At 35.0% G+C, this 24,396-nt stretch overlaps 1 protein-coding gene across 2 annotated transcripts in view; it reads left to right on the top strand.

The window, feature by feature from the left end:
- Positions 1 to 23,054, top strand: part of LOC135849519 (collagen alpha-1(II) chain-like) — a 39,566-nt gene extending 16,512 nt beyond the window's left edge. The window contains exons 2-10 of one of the 2 annotated variants that reach the window (XM_065370004.1): positions 17,933 to 18,089; positions 18,221 to 18,643; positions 18,724 to 19,251; positions 19,420 to 19,974; positions 20,063 to 20,209; positions 20,297 to 20,608; positions 20,692 to 20,793; positions 20,876 to 21,022; positions 21,115 to 23,054. In XM_065370004.1, coding sequence (XP_065226076.1) covers positions 17,933 to 18,089; positions 18,221 to 18,643; positions 18,724 to 19,251; positions 19,420 to 19,974; positions 20,063 to 20,209; positions 20,297 to 20,608; positions 20,692 to 20,793; positions 20,876 to 21,022; positions 21,115 to 22,391 — 3,648 coding nt within the window. In that variant the 3' untranslated portion in view covers positions 22,392 to 23,054. Of the gene's footprint in view, positions 1 to 17,932; positions 18,090 to 18,220; positions 18,644 to 18,723; positions 19,252 to 19,419; positions 19,975 to 20,062; positions 20,210 to 20,296; positions 20,639 to 20,691; positions 20,794 to 20,875; positions 21,023 to 21,114 lie in introns of both variants that reach the window. The other variant, XM_065370005.1, reaches the window with a different exon arrangement.
- Positions 23,055 to 24,396: the final 1,342 nt, after the last annotated feature.

The raw sequence follows: 24,396 nt of genomic DNA on the forward strand, positions 1-24,396 counted from the left end.
GCTGAAAATCGAGTTGTGGTGATCCAAAAAATGCATTTGAAGGAAAAACCTGAAAATCGACTCAAATGTGGATAAATCTCAAAATTTTGAGGTTTTCAAGAAAATTTTTAAAAAATGTTTCGTTAAAAAATTTTTTCTATTCAACATTTTTTTTGCAATTTTTCATTTTCCTTGCTTTAGGGATTTTAAACTGAATAAATTTTAAGTACATTTTAGAAGATTTGTCTGATAGTGCTGCTGAGAGCCAATTCGTGAGCATGGGACAAAAAATTGCGTCTCCTGAAAATTTTTTCTCATCCTCCATCTCCTCTAAAACAGGTAGACTTTTTTCAAAAATTGAGTTTGAAAATTAGTTGTTCACTAAACGGAATTCTGCCACAAGTTTTCCCCGGGGCGAATCGCCTCACCCTCCCCTTATTGGTGGCACTGGATAATCGCACATCCACATGAAAATTCTTCAAAAGTATACCTAACTCTCACAGTTGTTTCCAAGTTAGGTACAAAGAAGATGGTTAAAATTACGAAAAAAGTACCTATATAGTACCTACTCTAACGCCTCGCAACTCTAGATGACACATAGAACGACAAAATTACAAGTTGTTATCTTCACCAGCATTAGACACTATAAGTTAGTAGATGTACTATAGTATGTTAAAGCACGTTGAACTAATTTGCATTTAACAAGCGCCAACACGAATAAAAGTTATCGCAGCTGCCTTGTAAGTCCATGTGTGCCTGTGTAGGCCTAAAACATCGCGAACTCGAAGCCTGCTTCTCGAGTACGTATTATATGCAGTGGACTGACAATACAAAGGGGCTTTTCAAGTCCGGACTTTTCCAACTCATTGTTATGGGCAAAGTTTTAAATCATGTTGGCCAAGGTTATACCTTAATAAAAAAACGATCGAAGATAATTAAAAATCCACCAACAGGCGTGGTCCTCTGGTTCATTCTGACGCTCACACGAGCCATTCAATTCTATACAGATGTTACCTCAGACTTGATCCGCGATGCTACTATTTTTCTATTAAAATCTCGACATCGATCATTTGCCAAATACTTACTAATGATACGAAACCCGGGTTAAAATCTCTACAAGTGTATAGCTCTTTCCTATATTATACGAAGGTATATTAATCCGAAGGTGTGGGTAAATTACTACTTTCACCAGAACAATACCGATATTCTCTGATTAATGGCTATTTATACAATACTCCGATACTTCGGAATCATAAGTCCACTGCCCTTAAGCAGCACTGTCAACCAAATTACTGCAAATCCCATCCGTATAACTACACGGTACATCTCTACGACGCGATGCCTTGCCTTATCGTCTCCGATCATATTATGTAATAATTTCTTTTATTCGTTTACTCTCGATGCTCATGAACTATTGACAACTACTTTAACAACTTTTTATATGTACGCTCCTGTAATCCACACCTACTATCGATTTGGTTTCACTTTTCTTTTTTCATCTTTTGACACCAGTGTCTGTCTAGCTCGGTGAGAAATATGATTTATTTTCTGCATCGGAAATCGAGGTAGATGGGAGACGGTACCTACTTTAGTATAGTAGGTATATTGATGCATTTTTTACATTGGACAGACCTATTGTGTCCAGTTTACTGCTGCTAATTGCTTAAAACCACTTTTGAAACAAATAGATATCTATAAAACTACTCGTAGGTATTCTTAAGTGTTAACCAATAGTAAACGATGACTGGGCAGATCGTTCAACGTAAATAATGCATCAAATTACATTTTCAATGGTTTTTTCACATTCGTATGCTGCGAAGAGCTCTCAGTTCACACCCGAAAACGAGCTAACTGATAATTTCAACAATTAGTTCTTTTTTTTCATTATGTGTTTCTTCGAGCAAATAGTGCATTTGGTAACATCGCATCGAATCGTTTGCCAACAGAGTTGAGAGATTTTATGTCGATGTGAGGGTTTTTACATCCATTGGTTGGTCAATATGATAATAAAATCCAAATCAGAGTGGGAAAGAGTAAGTGCCCCTAAGATTACTTTTTTTTTGGAGGTGATAAGATTAAATTGTCAGCTTTGGGATCAATACCAATCGAGTGACTGGATAATTTTTTTCAATTTCATAAATTGGACAGATTTTATGTTTTTTTTTTGAAAATCTGAAATTTTCAAAAAACCACCAGAGGCTTAAAAACGACTTGAAACCACCTTCAGTCAACTCAGGATGTTGAAATAAGGGGTCAGAATTAATTTTGGCTTTCCATCTTAATTTGGAAAAATTTTATGGAAATTTCTGGTTTCAAAAATCTGCTGGAAGCTTCAAAAATGCTCAAATTGGTTTGAATCTATTTCCGATCAATTTTGTGGGTCTAAAATAGGGTAAACCGCGAATTTCAGCTTTCTAGGTTAATAAGGTTAAATTTTGATTTTTTTCTCAATTTTGCCCCAAATTTGATTTTCAAAAATTCCCCAAAAATCAAAAAAAAAATCGAGCACCTGAAATTTTAGATAGTGTGTATTTTTCCATACTCTTTCGATCTAGTTCTGTCCGGTTCAAAATTTGTGTTGCCATTTGGAATTCCTCCCTTGTGAAAAAAATAGGCTAAAAACACGTCATCAGTTTATCGTATTTTCAAAAACATAACATTCGTTAGGTAATCATCAAACGAGAAGTAATCAGCGACATCGGAATAGGTAAAAGCAATCGTAATTTACCCAACACGTAAAAAAAATTTACAACTTTTTGATAGCTGGCCAGCGTGCTCTTATTTTTACACAATAAAAAGTACGTTAAAGAAAAGAAATTACACTATAAGGAGATATACTCAAACGAGTAGGTAAGGCGATGAAAGAAGAAATGATGTGCAGAGGATCGGATATTTAAAGAAATTTCCAACCAAAGTGCTTCAATTTATCAACGTTCGAGTTCGAAATGTTAGCAAATTAAATTCACTCGATGCACTCGAAAAGGTACTCGAGACGTATAAAGAGCTTTTGCTGTAAACGAACATGCAACAGGTGGGTATTCCGGAGACTCTTGACCCAATTCATCGAGATTCAGTAATTTGCAAAAACCAAACATTGCGATTAAGTTATACGAGTTGTATAAGTAAGTATATTCCTAAGATTAATCGAAAACACCTCAACTTATTAGTTGGTATACTAATTAGAAAATAACTCGAATGATGTGTCGAGAATAAAATTACAGCCAATAACGAGGGAGGAGGTAGAGCAGGGATTTCTTTCAATCAGTTTCGAAGACTGCAGAGTTTCTAGCTACCTAACTTTTTCATTTATTTATAACACTACGAGACAAAAATCAAACAAGCGAAAACTTTTTTTGAGAATTCGATTACGTTTGTTAACGTTCATCGTCGTCGTACGAAAATATAAAAATAAAAAAAACCAATCCGTACGAAAAAAAACACCGTCCCAAACCGGATGACCTTTCGATAACGATTCGAAACGAATATTTTCGAGGTCGCGAGAATTTTAAAAAATATAGTAAGATATTTCTACGAGTAGCATATTACAAGTAGAACGAAAAATATAGGTTAGAATAACGTAAAGAGGAAAAAAAATTCGTGAAGTATTTACCGAATCGTAAAATACCTACCTAACTATCGTAGTTCGTTTAAAATGAAAATGCCATAGTAGGTATGTTTGCAAAAATATTCAATTTTTGAAAAATAAGCTCATCCCAACAAATAATATTGGGTGAAAATAACGAGGGCAAAATAGCTTTTCGAGGTAATTTGATATTTATCTAATAAATGGTACTTTTCGACGATCTACTTATACCTTACCTCTGCCTCTCTCGCCTTTTTTAACGTTTAGAAATTTAAAACACTTCGCGGTCTCGCGTTTCGTGTGTTGTGTACTTTGGCACGAAAAAAAAGAAGAAGAAAAAATTAAAATTGAGATGAAAATTTTTATAAAACACGCCGAAACTACTCGACGTTGAAGCTCGTACCATTTGACGTGAATTGGATCCAGAATTTAATTATTTCGTGGTACAACGTGCCAAGTTGAAGCAACTCTCGAGTTGAAAATTGCCGTAGAAAAATATCGCAATGCCTAATTCCATCAACTTTTTTCACTGTAAACTTTCTCTTTCCTTAAGATGTGCACATTTCACGAAGCTCGTTTCTCCCTCGTTAAAAAAAAATATGTATGGCGAATTTTACCTTCGTATATCCACCTTTAGTTTAACCTATTTGTGTCTGGGAGGCGACTGACGGGTACTTACTTTTTAAAAATTTTCACGCGTACGGTGCTCCGTGCTGGCTTTCTGAGTTTTATGAGAAAAAAATTTGAAAATTGGTTCTCGCATTCAAGACATAAAGAGATGAATGGATCTATTCACCTTCGAACTGTAATTTTCTGCAAGAAATAATTGAATTTGTTAGTACAAATGTGAGCTACCAATGCATCGGTAATTCTGGGATTTTTTTACGAGGAGGGGAAGAGGAGCAGGGGGAAGTCTAAAAAGTTCTAAAAATTGAAAAAAGAATTCCCAGTTTGAAAAAATTGGATTAAAAACTGCTAACAACGATCAGAATTTTAATAAAAAATCATACAACACTTCATTTCGTCCGGAGAGGTGAGATATAGTGTTGTAAAAATAATGTATCACGGGGGTTTTGAACTCTATAAAGACCTCCTTCCACTTGTTGATGTGAGGAGCTCACATCTTATATAAATTTAAATTTTCAATCTCCAATGTATAATCAAATTTTTGATGCGATAAACGGTTGTCGAGACATCAGCTACGAGTATCTAAAAACGTATTTTTACACAGTATTTTTCAAGTCGGAATTTCAAAAAATTCGCAAATTCGTAAAGCTTGAAAAATCAACAAACTTGGCTTTGTGGTTTGTGGGCACATCCTTTTTATGTACCTACCTATTATTGTAGATGCATCAAACTCTTCAGTGAAGCATCTCCAAAGGCTTCGTTGTGACATGAGTAAAGAATGTAATTTTTTTTCGTTGGATCAAAAATAGACATTGAAGTGAGAAGCTCATGATTGAACTTTTAAAATTTAAAAGCTCAATCTTTTATGGCTAATAAGAAAGTCGAAAACCAACATTTAAAATTATGAAATACTTACATTAGGTACAACGAAGATTCCTTTCTACTATCAGATTAACAAACCATTTTTTAAAATGGAATGCCAATACCTACTCCTAAGTTCTTAATTTTCAAAAAAAATTTAATATTTTTTCAAATCAGCTAGTGATTTGATTAGACATGAATTTGTAAGCAAGATGCTTGAAAACTGGTTGTTCCTTTTGAACCCGAATTCTCTGATTACACTCGCTCCTTCCTCAGAAGTCAGAACCCTCAAATCAAACATGGTCAAAATTTCAAAATATTGAGAATGAAATGAAAAAATTGGAAAAATTTACAAGTTGCTAGACAATGAGCTCAAATGAAAAAAGTTTTAATTCCAAAAAAAAAAAAAAAAAAATGAAGAAAGATTGTAAAAAAATAAAATATTTTTAAAAAAGATGCAAAAAACATGGGAGGAAACAGAATAAAGCTTTGCTCTAATTTTTGATATTTTGTGGAAAGTCAAGAAAAAATTTTGAAAAGTGAAAAAAGATCATCAAAAAATAAAATATGTTTAATGAATGACAAAAAACAATAAAAAAATTTTTCTGCAACTTTGGATATTTCCTGGAAATGCCAGGAGAAATCTTTAAGAAGGGAAAAAATAAAAAAAAACAGCTCACAAAACGAGAAAAGAATTTTAAAAAATGGAAAAAGTAGTCGGAAAATGAAAAATATTCAAAAAATGACAAAAAACATGAAAAGCAACAGAAAAAACGCAGTTTTTGACCAATTTTGAAAATTTGTGGAAATGTTAGAAAAAAGTTTTTAAAAAATGAAAAAAATAAAACACAGCGTTGAACTAATGAAAAAATGTTTTCAAAAAATTTCAAAAAAGTAGCAACACAAAAAATACATACCTAAATCTAAGTAATTTTTCTGCAAATGTTTGATTCGTATTTTGTCGAAAAGTTTGAAAAAAGAAAATTTCAAATTTGAAGGGAACAGCTTGCTCTATGTTATAGGGTTGTTCGTCTTTAACTTTAGTTGGAAAGTTGAAGGAAGTGGAATGGTCGAAAAATGTGTAAATCAAAAGATTAGATTAAAACTCTCATTCAGCCATTTTCTATCGGAAAATTGTAAGAAAATCTTTCATTGAAAATTTTCAAAATAATGATTACTAAAAGACTGGCTATTTTTTGCAATTTTTCATAGGTTTTACAGCATATGAAAATTAGGTCTCTACCTAGCCTATATAATTTCTGGTATTTCAGAAATGGAGAAAAATTCCTGAAAAATTATAAAATTGTCTTGAATGGATGTGATGTCCTGAATACAATTATTAATTACCTAAATTATTACGATCAAAATGACAAAGAAACGTCTTCTTCCAATTTTTTTTGAAACGAAAAATTTTAAAATTCTGCTAGGAAAATGAACGTTTGAATTATAAGAGATCCAAAACTTTTCTACGATTTTTTGATGCCATTCTTCACAATTTTTTTGACCCTCTCCCTCTAATCTAAAACGACTTACAATATTCAAATTCTGTTTTTTTTTTCACTACCTAACTTGTCAAGGTGCAAGAATTTTACTGATTCAATCACATATTTTATAACTGCCAAGTTTATATTTTCAAAATGAATACGATTAACTCATTCTTAAAATTCTATTGTTATCGTGTTTTTTTTCCAAAGGCATAGTGAAGCAAAATCATTTGAAAAGACCGTGGGAAGAAGAGAGTGTGGGTAAACAATTTTCAGCCTCCAAAGTCTGCAATAAAAATACCAAAAATACCAAGTTGTAGATACCTACGTTGATGGCTTGAGAATATGGGGAACTGGGGAGAAACTTTCTTCCTATACATTTGAAATTTTCAATACTTTGAAAGAGCAGCATCCCTTTTTCTTTCACGATCAGACATTTTCATGGAATATGTTTCGCAATTGAATTAAGGAGTTGAAAGGTAAGTGGAAAATTTCTTTCCACACTTAAACTATCAAATTTCTAATAGGTTCGTACAAATTTTGGAGAAAAAAAACCAGCTTGCCTTGTTCTCACGTGCTCAGCATGCTTTTGTCTTACACCCCTTTAAAAAATTTATTTCAATTCAGTATCAGCCTATGCTACCTACGCAAAGTGATATCTAATGAACCACATCTCGAATAAAATTTGAAAGGAAAGAAACAGATGACTTTCTAAATAAAAAGCCACGTGTAAGATGAATCTAGGAAAATTCCGAGCGAAATTTTTCAAAAAAGATCTTTATTAAGATAGGTAGCCTAACAATTTCATCATTTTCATGACTCACGAGGATAGTTTTTCTTATAGCGAAGCGTATATATTTGCACAACAAAGTCTACGATAAACAAAACGATAAGGTAGTTTTGAAAAATTCAAATCTGATGTAAATATTTTATAGCTTTGACTTATTACCTCGTAGTGCTCCTGAAACACTCCACTCCCCTCCCCTTCATACACATCCTATTTCCTTTTTCGGGCTCTCTACGTTTACAGACAGATAGCTTGGCAAACGTCTTGGAACATGTGAGGTGTTATTTTGATAAATAGGTAAAAATACACCATATATAATATACATAGGCACTCTTTCAGCATCTGTAGGTAACTTAATATTGTAGGTACCTACTCGGCGCACAATGCGAACTCGAATATACAAATCCGGTGATATTTATTGCTCGAGCGCTTTTCAATTTAGAGAAAAGAGATTTAACCGAGTCCGGAAAGGGTCAATGTTCCACTGCGTTGGCTTTTCTCACTTTAGGTAAATTTTCAACTAATTTACGGACAATTTTTCAACAGGGTTTGTTGGCTAACGAGAGATGTTTTTAGTTTTAGAATAATAGGCAAAGTACAAGGCTTTTGTTTGAAGGATCGCCTGACCGACGAGCGACGAACTCTAGGCTTTGTTAATGAACTTGACTCGATCCAGTTCCAGGTAGTCTGGCATGAACAGCTGTATAAAAAAAATAAATAATGAGATGGTACTCGATGTTAGGAATTATCTATCGTGTAAGTGGTAATTTTCATTGATCGTTACATCATAGGCGTAATTTGCTTAAGGAACGTCGCCTGAGAGAGTAAATCGATACTTGAAATTTCATTTTATAGAGCTTCATCGTGTAGTAGGCACGATCACTAGTAGGTATAGATGCTCAGGTACGTGATACGAAGCATCCATGCAGACGTCGAGTCTGCATGTATAGGACAATCTAGCGTATTACATAACCAATTATATAGTCTTGGTCTAATCTCATATGTAAAAAATTATCATACTAATGTTTAAAATGATAATGAATCCGGATCGTAAACATTTTTCCTCGTTTGTGTAGGTTGCGGATTTTTTTCTACTCGATTTCCATCCGGTACGATGAGTATTTCCTCTGTGGGTATTGAGGTTTTCGCCGTAATGATATGCAAATAAGCTGATAATCTCACGAAATTGAATTTTTTTACTCGATACGACGCTGGGTAGCATCTACCGTATTAATAAGAGTTTTAAATTGGGAAAAAAATTGAAAAAATTTATTGAAAAATCACGAGAAGTAATTTCGATGTGTTTGAACTTTTCAGTTGATGATTTTTTTCAAAGAGATTTTCAAAAGTAAGTAATTTTCTTCGTGGAGTGGTTCGTTTGGTCAAAGGTAAAAATTGTGCAAGCAGTGGAAATTTACTGGGGACAAATTTAATCCTAATGAACGCCTACGTGGCAGCGGAATATTTACGTATCTAGCTAGAAAAAGTAGATTTTCAAATTAATTTTCGTATAATTTTCATTTACTTAATTCAAATCATCGTTTGTATTATTGTCCCTGCAACGTTTTAAAATTAACTAGACGTCTTTTTCCAAACAAATTACCAAGTTTTTTCATTTTTTTTTCAATTTATTTTTTTTTCTTGACCATTTAGCAACTCGAGTAAAAGTATTAAACGCTATTTAATTGATAGAGAACGCCTGGAATTACCTACTCGAGACGAGTTTTTCTTCGTCCATTTTTTTTCTTCCTCTGCAGACTCGATGATGAGTAGGTAAATCGATTGTCCAGTATTTCCGCAGTCCTTGAACATGGCTTCTGTATCATCCTTCGAGCCAGACAAGCTAGCCATGAGCTAAATACTCGGTGGCTAGAACTGCAACCGTGTTGCCCCTTCCTTTGACAATACCTGTTTGAACCGCGTACGCATCTTTTTGAAAAAATACCTAAAAAATCATCGATTTCGGTCTTGCAGTCTGACCTTTTGCGGTTATTTATAATATTTTAAACAAGAGGTTACCGCCAAATCAGCCATCCAATGTGTTTACTGTTTACTACACCATCGTACCATATATAGAGATTTTATAATTGATGTTACGATTGCGAAACGGAATACGTTATTGAGCTTTGAATCAAAACTCTGGCAAAGTTCAAAACATATAAAATGAAAATATATTACACTCGTTCATTCGTTTTACGTTATCCAAACATTTTTTCTAATTATTAATTTATCATGGGATTCGTCGCAATGGTATGGTAGCGAGCAGCTTCCTTTATGATGTGTTTTTCCCAAATTAATATATCCTCTTTCTCTACCACACAGTCGAATATCTTTCTACAATATCTATCTACTATAAAATGTACGTTTACCTAATAGGTACCTATTACCTATACACACTTGTTTGATTTAAAGTCATTTAATGGCTAAAGTTATTCGCGTTCGGAGAATTTCAACAAATACTCGCCGTTTATTTTGCCTCGTGTTATGATTTTTTTCCATCTTCATTTTATTATCGAATTGGTTGTTTGCGGTTGCAGCTGTATAGCTAGCTGTGAATTTTCGTATTATGTAGCAATATGGAGAGGGTATAGAGGCGGAGTAGCTGACTGACTTTGATGTTTCGGTATTATGAATTTGTTTCTGTTGTCGGTATTGAATAAATTCTTCGGATTCCGGATTTTCTAAAAATATCACTAGATTGGTTTTAACCAACGAAGGGAATGAGGGGGGGGGTTGTTTATTTTGCACGTTTTAACTGCATGAAAATCACTTTGTGCGGATGAAATAAAGCAAGGAAATGGAATGCTTAGTGCTTACCTACATGAATTTGTCGTTCTTGGCGGAGGCGAGGCGGAGCTTTTGGCGAAGTTAGCTTATGAGCCGAACAAATTAAAAGTATACCTACTTGGTGATTAATTTTACATTTTTTTAAAAAACAAAATGTTTTCAATTGTCAAATAAGTAAAACGATTAAAATAGAGGTGCGCAAAAGTCAGCTTGCAAATTTGCAAAAATTGAAAAATGAAATTTTTACATTTCAAAAAGTTTTTGTTTTTCATCAATAAATCAAAAACTAAGCACCTTAGAAGAAAACTAATGAGATTGTGTCGATTAAAAATTTAATCCTCTACAACTTTTCTCGGCCCAATTTTATCGTAGAATTTTAAAAAGTTTTGGTTTGTTGTCAAAAAATTAAAAACTAAGCATCCTAGAAAAAAACTAATGAGATTGTGTCGATTGAAAATTTAATTCTCTACAATTTTCCTCAACTTCATTTTTTCGTAGGACGCTTCGATTCGCTTCCAGATCGATTTTTATAAAACTCGTTTGCAAAAGTTTCAAAAGTTAATTTCAAAAAGTTCTAGTTTTTTTGAAAAAAAAATCAAAAACTAAGCATCATGGAAAAAAATTAATGATGTACCTACGTCGATTGGAAATAATTGATGTGAATACTATTTTTTTAAATTTTCACCCAAAATTGTTCAAAAGGGTCACAAAAAAGATGAATCTGAGTTCAAAATGATGAATTTCATTCTTGTCTTTTTATGACGGTTTTTCCAATTCTAGAAAATCCAGCAATTTGCTAAAGCGTAGAGATATCAGAATGACTCGAAACCACCAGAAATCAATTTCAGAGATCAAAAATTGGATATGGAACCAAATTCCAACTTGACACGTTGGTAACTGAAGAATTTTTCAATTCTTTTCCAAAAGCAGTTACCTACATAAGACAATTTTGAATTTGATCAATCAGGGACAATTGTTCAAAATTTGTGCCTGAATGGTTGGAGAGAAGGTGACGTACTCAAGATTATAGGCGTTGAAAATTCCATTTAAGCTCTTTCTATGAAAGTTTTTCAAAATCTGAGAAAATCGTCTCAAAACCACCACCAATCGATTTTGAAGGTCAAAAATAGGGTATGAACCAAATGTTAGAGTTTTACATATTTATGCTTTTTTAAACAAAAAATTTCTCCTCTTTTTCATTTTTTAAAATAATTTTTGGGGAAAATTTTGCACTTGAACTGGTTGAAGCAGATCTTGAAAATTTAGGCATATCTAAATCGATCAGAAAGAGAAAAATATAGTAAGTACATCAAACCTGTAAGTGCTGAGTTTCATTTTGGTCCCTTTTACTTATGACAATATTTTCAAAATTGTAAACCTAAAAAATCAACTAGGGCCATTCCACTTCAATTCGACCAAGAAGTTGTAAGGGGGGGGGGGTCAGCGATTTTTTTGACATTTTTCCTTGGAAAGACCTTCCAAAGGGATGACCAATGACGCAAATCGCAGCCCTCTATCCCTTTTTTAAAGGCTGCTAGGGGGTGTCAAAGTTTTCAGTGAACTTGAAATATCATCCATTTCAGCAGTGGATAGTTCGGTAACCGCGATACCTTCCAAAATGGAACTTTTTCCAGTAGTTAAAGGTCTTGAAAGGCTTTTTGGTGATATCATAAAAATCAGTGTTGCTACTTTTTTCGTACGAAAAATTAGCTCGAAAACTTTCAAAACGTAGTTTTCATATCGTTCCGACTCTCAAAAATTCTGAAAAAAATATATTGTGGACAACTTTTCATGCTGAACAACATATTTAAAAAATTTAGATGTCGTTACTTTGAAAAGTCGATTTAAAAAAATTGAAATTTTGTGAAAAAATATGATTTTCCGATTTAAACATGAAAAAGAGTTTTGATTGGTGAAGTTGACCCATTTGACCCCTATTTTTACGTATCCGTTGAAATAGTTGAAAAACCCCTTTCGCTCAATGAAATGAACTCATCACAAAAAAATTCAAATTCGAAAAAATTCAATTTTCAATTCCAAGCATCCAAAAAAGTTTAAATTTATTCAGTCGTCTTATTTTGATATTTTTGACCCCTTTCTGACGTATTTCATGAAAAAGTTGATAAAAATTACACTCATAGCAAAAAAATTAAAATTCGTTTATTTTTTGAATTTCCTCATGGAATTTTCTCTTTTCCAGCCAATTTTTATTTTCCAAAACGGGAACAGGTATTTTTGATTTTAGACCCTTACTTAGAATAACCCCTTAAGTAGGTATGTATCATGCAAAATCACTCCATAGACCAACCCTTTCTTTAAAATACCTCCACGATTCGTTCTGCGTGCTCTACAAAAAGGGGAAGTGATCTGAAAAAAAAATTTATGAGGTAATTTTACCACATACCTTTATAATATTTACCTTTCGATGTCATTCTGTTGATATATCGATAAAGATCTCTAGACAATCTGAGCGAATCTCGAGCGTAGGAATGAATTAAAACACGTGAAATTAAAAGGTATGTAACGCTATGTAATGTACGTTGTTCGACTGTACGTAGTACATCAAGATTATACAAACAAGCAATTGTTTGCACACCCATGTTTATAATTATTCCCATTAAGTAGGCGTTACTGGATTCATTAAAGTGGTCGGATGCGTTAGACGTGCCATCGCGCGATCGAGGAGTCTACGTACAGTACAGGGTGCCCAGACATGAAAATTCTTCGACAATTATCGCCAGAATCACCCATTATGAGCGCGTTAAAAGCGTTACCAAAAATTTAAAATATTTCTCCTTGGAGTTACATCATAGCGCCTAGAAACAAGCGCATCGGAAAAGGTAGCCTTCCACCTTATGTATCTTCCATTTCTCGTACGTACACGCGTGAAATTTCACGATAAAGATGACAAGGAACTGGGTCTGTATTCCACTTAGGGCTAGTTATGGAGACGATGATGCATCGGCCTTGAAAAAACCTTAAACGAGTTTTTGAATGCCGATGGATGGATTTTCTATACTGTAGCAGATATCGAAGTAAACCCAACTAAGGTGTACGAAAGCGTAAGTGCGTCATATATACACGCTATACGAAAAAAAAATATACCTTGTAATTTAAAGTTGAAATAAATTACGAGTCGTTTGATGCGTTCGTTCTATGAACAGATTACGCGAGTATAAATTAGGAGCCTGCAAACGGTGCAGATTTTTTTCTGATGCTCGAGCTTGTTCTCGAGATGATTTCCGGGTTTAAGAATTTATTATTTTGTTTATTGGCGATCAAGTACATTGAGATATTTTAATCGTTTCGAAATTAACCTGTGTCGATAATTTGGATTGTTCGGCCTAGTTCAATATTCATGAAGCGGTAATTGCTCAATTATGTAGGTACTCGTAAAGTTTATTGGGCTCACGTATGACGATCATGTTGGTCGTTTACTATTCTCATCCTTTCATACAAAGATATGTTCTTTGTATTATTACTTTTGCATAGGTCTACCTACCTACCTACCTACCTACCTATCAAATACCTACTCTGTTTATTATTGAAACCAGGAGAAAAAAATAAAAAAATGAAAAAAATAACAAACATCATCAATATTTCAGAAACAGGAGCGAAAAAGGAGCACAATAGGAAAAAGGAAGAACAAAGAAACGTCATAAATTAAAACGTATATGGCCTATTTACGTTTTTTTTTCAACTCTGTAGATTTATAAAAAGGATGTTTAACTTTATAAAAGGAACTAATAAAATTTCAGTAGTTGGCTTGTAGAAAAAACACCATTACCGAAAAAGGTTTTTATTCGAAGGAATGAATAAATTTTCTACAAAATGTTTCATGTTTCCGTTGTCGAATTCGATGTTGTAATTCATATACTGTAAGTCGAGTCGTCGAGCTTCTTCACAACGTTTGAGACCGAGTTTATATGCTGCCTATTATATTGAAGGAAAAATGTAAACGAAGAAGTATATTTTTACCCATTCTCTCTCGTTCAACGAACCGACCATGTAGAATTATAGTTCATGAACTTGACGTTGGGTAAATTTTCTTTTCTCATATGTATGAGTTTTTGTCTAGGTCTATTCGAGTAGGATGCTGAACTCCGACGAGCTTTTATTAAATAAATGCCTCGAATTTCACCTAATGTAATAGATAGGCATAACTGTTGTGGTGGGTAGTGTTGCATTAGGGTGTAGTTAGAGAAGAATATGAAATTTCTACAAGTGAAGGCTTCATATACCTACCTATAGTACGACTTCGCTATTTTGGAAACTAATCCACAAATTATGTGTGTAGTGTAGGGGTCTTTCACCTCCAGAAATATGAGAATTAGATAGGTTCAGTTCTTGATGTCTTGCGCATAGATTTCTAACAAAAGAACATTAAATAGGGTTGCATTTGAATTTGAACCGTTTTCTTCCTTTGTGCATCGTTAAAAATCCCATCAAACATGGATGTTTCCAATAAAAAAAAATCGGTTGCCCAACATTCAATTGGACAGAACACATTTTGAAAAACTTTTCAAATTTGAAGATTACATTCAATACTTATGCCTTTTTTGTCACTTCTTTTTTAGGAGCACGTTAATTCTCGAAAGTTGTAAGTTCATAATTAGATATTTTACCCCTCCCCACCCCAAAAATCCAAAAAGAATTGATTTTTGCCTCATCTAGCTGTTTAAAAGTCTTTTTATTTTCAAAATTGCCAAACCAAATTTCTGTTTATTTTGCCAAATAGAAACAAGAATACATGATACGATATGATAAGGAAATAATTTTTGAAAAAATTGTCAAAAAAACGGGAATTTTCGGGTAAAATATCAAAAAGAGTCAATTTTTGGCAAAATAGTCAAGAAGTGTCCATTTTTGTCAAAACTGTCAAAAAATGTTTATTTATGATAAAATTGTCAAAAAGGGGTGAATTTTTGCCAAAATTTTCAGAAATTCCAGTTTTTAATCAAAATTGTCAGACGGTGTCAATTTTTGACGAGTTGTCGAAAAGTTGAAATAGTTTTCTGATAAAATAGTCAAATGATTGTAATTATTGCCAACATTTTTCAAGAAATTCGTGCTTTTTTTGCCAAAACGTCCAAAAAGCATTATTTTTGCCTTTCCTGGCCAAGAAGCTTTCTTTCAAAGTTTTCCAAAGAAAAGACCAGTTTTTTTTTCTACAAAATTGCTAACTCTTTTTTTGTCAAATTCAATTGTTTCTCTAATTTTTCTATTTTTTTTCAGTTTTTATAACAATTTTTCGATATTTTTAAAATTTCGTGGCCCCAAAGTAGGTACTGCTACAAAAAGACTCCTGTCATCAATATTTATCTAAGAAAATTGCTGAAAAAACGAAGCAATTGAAAATGGAAGTATCCAAAAATACCTATTATATTGCCACCTAACCAAATTTTAGTTGTTGAATTTTATTTTTGGATTTTCAAGATAAGGACTGGGTGGGTTGAAGCTACAAAGATCCATTTTCCATGAAAAAAATCAAAATTTAATCAAATTAAAGTAAAAAGTGGGAATTAGGTTTACCTAGATATAAATTTCAGACATGTAGGTCTCTGAAAACACAGTTTTTCGTATTTTTGATGATCTTGCACTTGTAGAAAAAAATCTGAAAAAATATCAGGTATGTACTTTGTACTGCTAGAAGAAATACACAACGAAAACTTAGGTGGGTACCAGATATGAGATAATTTTGAAAAAATTTCAAAAAATGTCCACAAATGATCCAAGCAAGTTTGAGAAAATTCAGTTGAAAATTGCCAAAGATATACTTGAAGATTTAAACGAAAATGGGGAAGGGTAAGGGCAAAATAGTGATCTGGAAATTTGTCATTGGGGTTTTGAACTCCAAGGTTCAACTTCTACTGGTCGATTTCCAAATCCCAGGTGGAGGGGGGGGTGATTCGATTTCTTACGTAGCTATGCTCTTGACCTTCCTAAAAATCAACTTAATACACTCCTTATGAAAAACAGGTAAACATTAGCGTAGGTAATAGGTAAAGGTATCAATTAATGTTCATACTAGGTAACTGAGAAGTGAGAATTGATCTTCCATCGTTCTACCACTTGGCACTATTTCGGATCTGACGTAGTTCTAACAAATTATCGTTTTGCAAATTTTGCTCACCTAATACTCTTTTTTTTTGCTAATTATATGAGCTAGTAAGTAAATCATTTGAACATCTTCAACACTATATTGACAAAAATCGTGATCGACGGAAGCTAAACATTATTTACCGATGAGATATACCCAGCAATTTGGCAATTATTTCGCGTTACTTGTGTCCTCTTCTTTATAACTATCAGGTGTTGAAGTTGAATTAGTTATAAGGCAATCCGCCCGTATTAATTATCATAATTCTAGCTCGATTCACACCTGTAATTAGTTCGCCGAAAAACCGAATGATTCAAACCCCCAACACGACTTACAGCATGAAAGACTTCGGCAATGAACGTGAAAAAAATGATTTTATTTTTTTAAAAGATCAATTTATAGGATAAAACTGCGGGGCGATCTTCTAATAGATTCGAAGTTGTGTAACCGGGTTTTTAGAAGTGGAGAGTACCCATTTGAGCGAATGCGTCATGCTACCGAAAGTACATAAAGGTTACATGAACGCCTACCAAAAAAAACATCATGCTGGGAGAAATTGCATGACTTACCTACATATTAGCATATGGTGATGCCAAAAATCACTTACTTAAATCTCGGATACACGATCTTAGTGTGGCGGGTTTTTCAGGCGATTCATTCTCATGATTTAAAGCTCCCAAGGTGCATGCATCTTTAAGATAAGAATGATCTGTGTTAAGTGCACATGATTTTATGGCAGATATACCAAGGCACATTTTGTTTTTTTTTTCTGTCATAAGTTTTATTTCTAGTTTACATTTTTTTGCTTCATTTAACACAATTCGAAGTACGTCTAGATTTTCTAGTAAAAATTTCACTTTTACTTTGGTTGTCGTAAATATTAGTCACGGTATTTTCGGAAGGTAGGTAGCTAAGTACCTACATTCTGCGCGTAGGTTTTTATCTTCATATAGTCGCGTATTAAATTCCGCATTAGATGCGAGACGTCTGTAAAATGGTTGAACTCGTTAACACGTTCATCTCCACCCCCATTCCTATCCATTGCTACCCGAAAACTAAGGCAAAGACCCACGCCACACGGTAATTTTTTAATCCCCCAAAGTGGTTATGCTAGTTTATTGCAAATTCCTGTATAAATGACGGGCGTGTGTTTATACTTGGTTATTGATTTTTTTTTTGGCAACAACCTCTTTTTTGACTTAAGAGTGCCTACGAAATAATGCAATTGAGATTACACTATACGAGGAATAGGATCAAAATACACATAGATCTAATTATAAGGTAATATCGATGTACAATTATCGACACCGTAGTTCGAAGGCTTGGACGAGGCTGCGTAATGTTTTAATGGGAAATACCATTAAAAAATGTATCGTATCAGATTCCTACCAGTTCGGCGCCCGTACCGAGAGCCTTGATAATATTATACGAGGATTTTTTTTCTCTACGTCTATCTTTAATTAAGAGACATGCCATCGAATCCTGCAGCTTAATTTCTTACGGGGGAAGAATTGCACCACCACCACATCGTGTACACCACCATTTTTTGAACTAATTACTATCATAGAGGTGTTTTTTTTGGCTAGGTTGCGTGTGAAGGTATTTTTGACAGTGAAATATTACATACGGGAAGATTTACGAGCGTAGAAAAAAAACAAATTGTTATTAGATGTGGATAGTTTGCAAGGTGAATTAATCCTTTAATGCGAATTTATGTTTTGCAGGCTCTGCTGATATTTTTGACTGGATCAAAAATCGCACGCGCCGCCGATGAAAATACAAACAGTTATGCTCAAAGACCAACTTCATACGGTAGGGAAGTAGTTGTCGATATCGAAGACAGCAATAAAACTCAATACCACGAACAAAATTTCGACACCAGTAAGTAACATGACGTATTGAATTTCAACTTTATTTTAATACAAGTGTAATTGAGATCTTTATGATATTGTGTTGAAATACCTACCTATGGAAACAGTTGTGATAATATGTACTTATTTTAATACTTCCAGATGCCTACGTGTTCGGTTACGAGCTCGGCCCTGACCAACAATTCCATCATGAAAATCGTGGACCAGATGGGGTGACTTATGGATGTTACGGAATCATCGAAAATGATACCAGCATCAGAGCCACTCATTATATAGCCGATGCTTATGGTTATCGTATCATTACACCTGGTGAAAAAATTGAAGTCTTCAGACAACCAGAAACTGGCGATGAAAAAGAGCTTAATGATGTAGAACCTGGAGTACATCACTCCAACTTGAAAATAGGTAAATTTACTCCATGGGGACAGCTGTATTTCCCAAAAGGATGTAACTCATTCAGAGCACCAAACGGTACCATTGTTTACTTACCTGGTGTACCTAAGGTCGAACTCGCCATTGACAAACAACCCGTTTATGTTAGCAAACCAGCAACAAGTTTCCCAGGTGATTATTATTGTTGTATTTGCCAATCGTTTTAAAATTTATTTGAGCAAATTATTTCAATTTTTCCTATGTGTTTTCAGTACCAAAACCCAAACCAGGTGGTTTTGCGCCTCAAGTACCCGTATATGTTGATGGCCCCGAAGCTGCTGGATCTTATCCAAACTACCCCAACTATCAAAGACCTTATGTAGACCAACAATACCCCGGAGACCCACCAGGCTATTATCCTGCTCGCGGTCAACCTGAACCAGATCCCAATGAAGGCCAAGGACAGCCCGGCGATCCAAGTGGTGGGCGTGGAGAACCAGGCGATCCAAGTGGTGGACGTGGAGAACCAGGTGACCCAAGTGGCGGACGTGGTGAACCAGGAGATCCAAGTGGTGGACGTGGAGAACCAGGTGATCCAAGTGGCGGACGTGGTGAACCAGGAGATCCAAGTGGTAGCCCAGGATCACCGGGAGAACCAGGAGACCCAAGTGGTGCACCAGGGTCACCCGGCTCACCAGGAGAACCAGGAGATCCAAGCGGTGCTCCAGGATCACCTGGATCACCAGGAGAACCAGGCACACCAGGCGAACCAGGAACACCAGGCGAACCTGGCACACCAGGTGATTAGAAATTTATTACATTAGAATTTAGAGAGATCATTTTCCATCCTTTCCATCCTAAACAACCAATTCAGTTGCACCTATGTTTATTTTAGTTATCAATGTTTGTCAATTTATACATACTTACAGTACATAATCTCATATTTTTTTTTCTTTTCTGTAAAACAGGTGAACCAGGCACACCAGGAGACCCAGGAACTCCAGGAGAACCAGGCACACCAGGAGACCCAGGAACTCCAGGAGACCCAGGCACACCCGGAGATCCAGGAACTCCAGGAGATAATGGACCACCAGGACCACCAGGACCACCAGGACCACCAGGTCCTGGATCACCAGGAACACCCGGAACACCAGGAGATAACGGGCCACCAGGTCCACCAGCACCCGGATCACCAGGAACACCCGGAGATAATGGACCACCAGGCCCACCAGGCCCTGGATCACCCGGAACACCTGGAAATAGAGGACCACCAGGACCAGGCAGTCCTGGAAACCGAGGACCTCCGGGACCAAAATCACCTGGCACACCTGGATTCCCAGCTCCAGGCGCACCGGGATATCCTGGATTCCCAGCTCCAGGAACACCAGGATATCCTGGATTCCCTGCACCAGGTTACCCAGGATCACCAGTTCCTGTGGGACCGGTTGCATCTGGTCAATCAAATTATCAGTATTACAGTCAACAAGGTGGTTATGTGCCAGGTTATTCAACTCCTGCTCCAGGTATGAATAGCTACAATATTAATTAAATTTCACAGAAGCAGGATAAGAGAATGAAGTCCATTAATCGAATGCTTTTTGTTTCCATTAGGCGTTGTTGGCGGACAAGGACAAGGACAAGGACAAGGACAAGGATATTATTATCAACAAAATAATGGCTATTATTACCCCTCACAACCTCAAGTTATACAAGTTGTAAAAGAAATACGCAAGTATCCTGGCTTCCCTTCATACCCTGGTAAATTAATATTATTTCAACACCCTTTGGTAATTGTAGGCTTACTTCAGTAGAAATTGAATTGAATATTTTCAAAATTTACTGTAGGACAAGCTGGTTACTGGCAAAATTCAGGATATAATTACACCGCTGGTGGATCTTATAATCAAGTCAGCTCGGATGGATCATATAATGGTCAATATGGAGATGATGGCTCATACAAAGGACAAGGACAATATGGAGATGATGGCTCATACAAAGGACAAGGACAATATGGATCTGCTGGTTCATACAAAGGACAAGCACAATATGGATCTGCTGGTTCATACAAAGGACAAGGGCAGCTTGGATCAAGTGGTGGATATAATGAACAGTTCGGATCAAGTGGTGGATACTATACTAGTCAATTTGGATCTGGTGGTACGAAAACGCAACAACCAAATTGTTCTTGTGAGTAGTTTAGCCAGTGAAGTTGTGATCATAGTCCTGCTTCATTTTTGTAGGTGGTGGACAATACTTTGGAAGTAAAGTTGTGTCTAGTTCTGCTTTGGGTAAAGGAGTTGGTCAAGGTAGTGGTTCTTACCAATATACTCAGTTTAATCAAGGTTAATATTCATGTTTATGCGAAGAGTTTTGTAGATTCATTTTTGCCTCATACCTATGTGTATCAACCTCATTGGATTATAGGTACTGTAGGAAAAACTGTTCAAGTATCCAAGAATCAAGGAGCTGGAGCAGTAGTACCAGTTGTACCAGTAGTACCAGTTGCACCAGTAGAACCATCATTACCACCTACAGCAGTAGTACCACCAACCAATAATGGAGTTAGTTCAGGTAAAAATTTTAATATTTTATTCAAAATGGGTGCAAATGTCCAGCTATTTGGGATTTTCATCTATTCTACAATGGTTCTTTTCTTTTTGTAGGTTCTGCTGTCACTTACACTAGCGGAGCATACCCTACTCCATTCCCTACCCCAGTGCCATACCAACCAGGTCGTTACAATTACAACTACAACTACAATGTACAAAATCAATACATACCCGTACCTCCTCTACCACCTGGTAACCAATTCCAATATCAATATGACTACGCCACCAAGAAACCATTCTACATCAATGTCAACCCAGTGTACCCAACTTCGGAAAAATTCACTCCTTATCCATTCAATGCCATCCCAACTACCCAAAAACCAGGCACCGTATTCAAATACCCAGTCACTACAGTTTCGCCAACACCATCGACAGAAGCTGAAATACCCACAACTCAACCTCCTAGACCAGTCACTGAAGAAATACCCACTACACCTAAACCAATTTCTGAAGAAATCCCAACATGGAAACCACCAAGTGAAGAAGTACCTCCACAAGGACCCATCATAGAAGAAGTTTTCCCAGGAGGTGTCAATCGTGAATCTACTTTCCCACCAACTGAACCTTCTCCCATCCCTACAACGCCAGTACCAGAAACAATCGCACCTGACACCATCTCACCCATCATCACCGATTCTCAAAACGCAGACGAACCATCAATCAGAATACCCACCGAAAGTCCACCTCCTGTAAAATCAGTCACAGCATTACCTGTTCTTGTACCAACTTTACCACCGAGATTCAAAACAGTTCCACAACCACCTCGTGTTCCTTTCCCCATTTTACCTCAAATAGCTCAACCATATCCATTACCAAACCAACCAAATCTTTTCAAACAAAATACCATCATACCTCAACCAACTTACCAAGTATCCAACCAAGCCAACGTGTTTAGACAAAATACCAACTTCCAAGCTCCACTAGCCCCATCTTACTATAACCAAATCCCAATCCAATCCCCTGCCTCTTGCCCGTGTTACGTGGTGAGTAAAACTGCCGACGGATCTACCTCTACGACCACTCAAAGTCCAATACAAACTGTAAGCAACCCACCTGGTGGTCTTTTGGTTCTGTTGTATCCTCTATGCCCTGGCGACAATGTCAGTAACTTGCAACAACTCAATCCAGCTTTATCCTCAGCTTTTATTATTCCTTACCCATGTGGTAAATGTGATCCAGGTGAAAGCACCACTACTCCTATTCCGCAATTTAGATCTTTCCAGGAAGCTGTCTCGAAAGGAAGCGATTTCAGCAAACCTACGTTGATTTTAAATTCCGAAAATACTGCTCCGATAGGATACAGAGTCGTTAAGAAGAAAATCGTCAGCTAATTTCGTTCCGGGAGGATTGAGGGAAACTATTTATAATGAGACCAGAATGTGACGTCGATGATTACCCTACAGCCTTATAATTTACGTTTGATTTGTTTTTTTAAAGTAATGAATACCTATTTGCAAATGAATCATCTACGCCCTCTGGTCTTGGAAATTGTCTCGTAGTTACTTCCTCTCTTAATTTAATGACGTCTAATAAAAATAGGTTATCAAAAGTGATCATGTACACAGTTGGCATTTACTTAATTAGGTACGTTTTATATTATCATTGTATGTGCCTTACCATACTCATGCATTTTTAAAGAAAAATTTCTATCTATGCGAAACGAATAATCAAAATTTTATGTTTCTTGTAAATACATATATGTACCTTTGTAAGTGAGCCTTTTTATGCGTTGCGTTGTACGTAATGAACTGATTTCGTGTTTTTTTTTTAATATGTGTGTGAGATATGTACGTATAGTTTTATTGTCATTTATTTATTAATTTGTATTTGTCGTGTTTATATTTTGTGCTGTATTTCTTGTCTTGATAATTTTTAAAGTTATTGTATCGTGATAGCAAAAAGCAAATTGTCGTAAACTGATTGTAATTTTTTTCCTTCAAAATTTTGAGATTTTCTATTGTAGGTAGATATTTAATAAATTTATTTTTCAAGTATTTTAGTACATTTTTTTCAAGAATGAAATAATGTGAAGAATGCCATATACCTACGTTTAAAAAAAAATCAAGTTTTTCAAGGGAAGGAAGAGGGTAAACAAAGTCACAATTTAGTGACAAACGAACAAAAAATATAACAAAATATGGGTAGTTTAAAAAGAGTTTTTCATTAGTTTTATTTTGTTTAAAAAAAAGCGACAAAACTAAAAAATCAACACTTTCTTTGTGTTTTTAAATTTTAAAAAAATTCAAAATTGAACATACTTAAGTAGGTATCTAAATTTTGGTTGTGGTGGTTTCAGATTTAGAACGTTGTATTTCGATATAGCTTGGTTTCGATAAAATCTAAATAATTAAATAGAGTTTAATCGTCGAAAATTTTTTTGAATTCATTTAAAAATTTTTTTGGGTCATCTTTGCTCAATTTTTTAAAAAATCTTAAAATTGTCAAATTTGAGATTTTCAAAATGAGCATTTATGAGTTTAAAAAAGTAACGCTGTAAACTAAGCTCATCGATATGTGTTTGAGCAAATGAATTTTTTTTGGTTACTTACTAAATTTGTGATTTTTTGTTGGAATAATTTCTTCAACTTTCTTCATTTTTTCCGTGAGATATTGATTTTGTGTTCTAATTTTTTTGTGAGTTATTTTTTTTGAGCTTCAATTTTTCTGAAGCATGAGTGATGTGAGGAGGGGAAGCTTCGCCGCAGTTCTGCTCAATTTCTATTGTTAGAGGGTGCGAATTATGTTGGGCACATCAATTGCGCAAATGGTGAAAAATGGTGCAAAATTGCCAATTTGTTAATTAATTTAGTTTTTTTTTTCATTCGTTTTGATTCTCAGCCGAAAGGATGAAGATGAACGTATTAATTATTTTTTCACCCTCTTTCCTCAACTTCTGCTCAATTTTAGAAATCTACGAATTACGAATTATTAAATATTCTCCTTGCTGGAATACCTGAGTTCGTACTTCGTACACCTAAGCTGCTCTCGTGTACTTTGAGTTGCAGAACTGTTGAGTGACAGGTAATTATATTATTCGTCTACATCTCGTACCACCTTTTTTGGAAGCTTTGAAGAATACGAATCAAGCAAACAGGTCGTGCGTTAACTTAGCTGGTGGAAAATTTTCAAAATTTTCCATCAGTTGTTGAGATGAATCCAATTTAGGCAATTTCAAAATCTTTTTTCCTTTTTTTTTATTTTTTTTAAACAAAGAAAAGATGGGAAACGCAACGCTCTAACTGAAAAGTTTCTGTTTTGTAGCTAAATAGGTACGAGTAATTTTATTTTTCTTTGAAAACTTGAGGTGCATAACCACTTTATGCAATTAATAATGTG

The sequence above is a fragment of the Planococcus citri genome, chromosome 5 (assembly GCF_950023065.1).
Source record: "Planococcus citri chromosome 5, ihPlaCitr1.1, whole genome shotgun sequence".
Lineage (NCBI taxonomy): Eukaryota > Metazoa > Arthropoda > Insecta > Hemiptera > Pseudococcidae > Planococcus > Planococcus citri.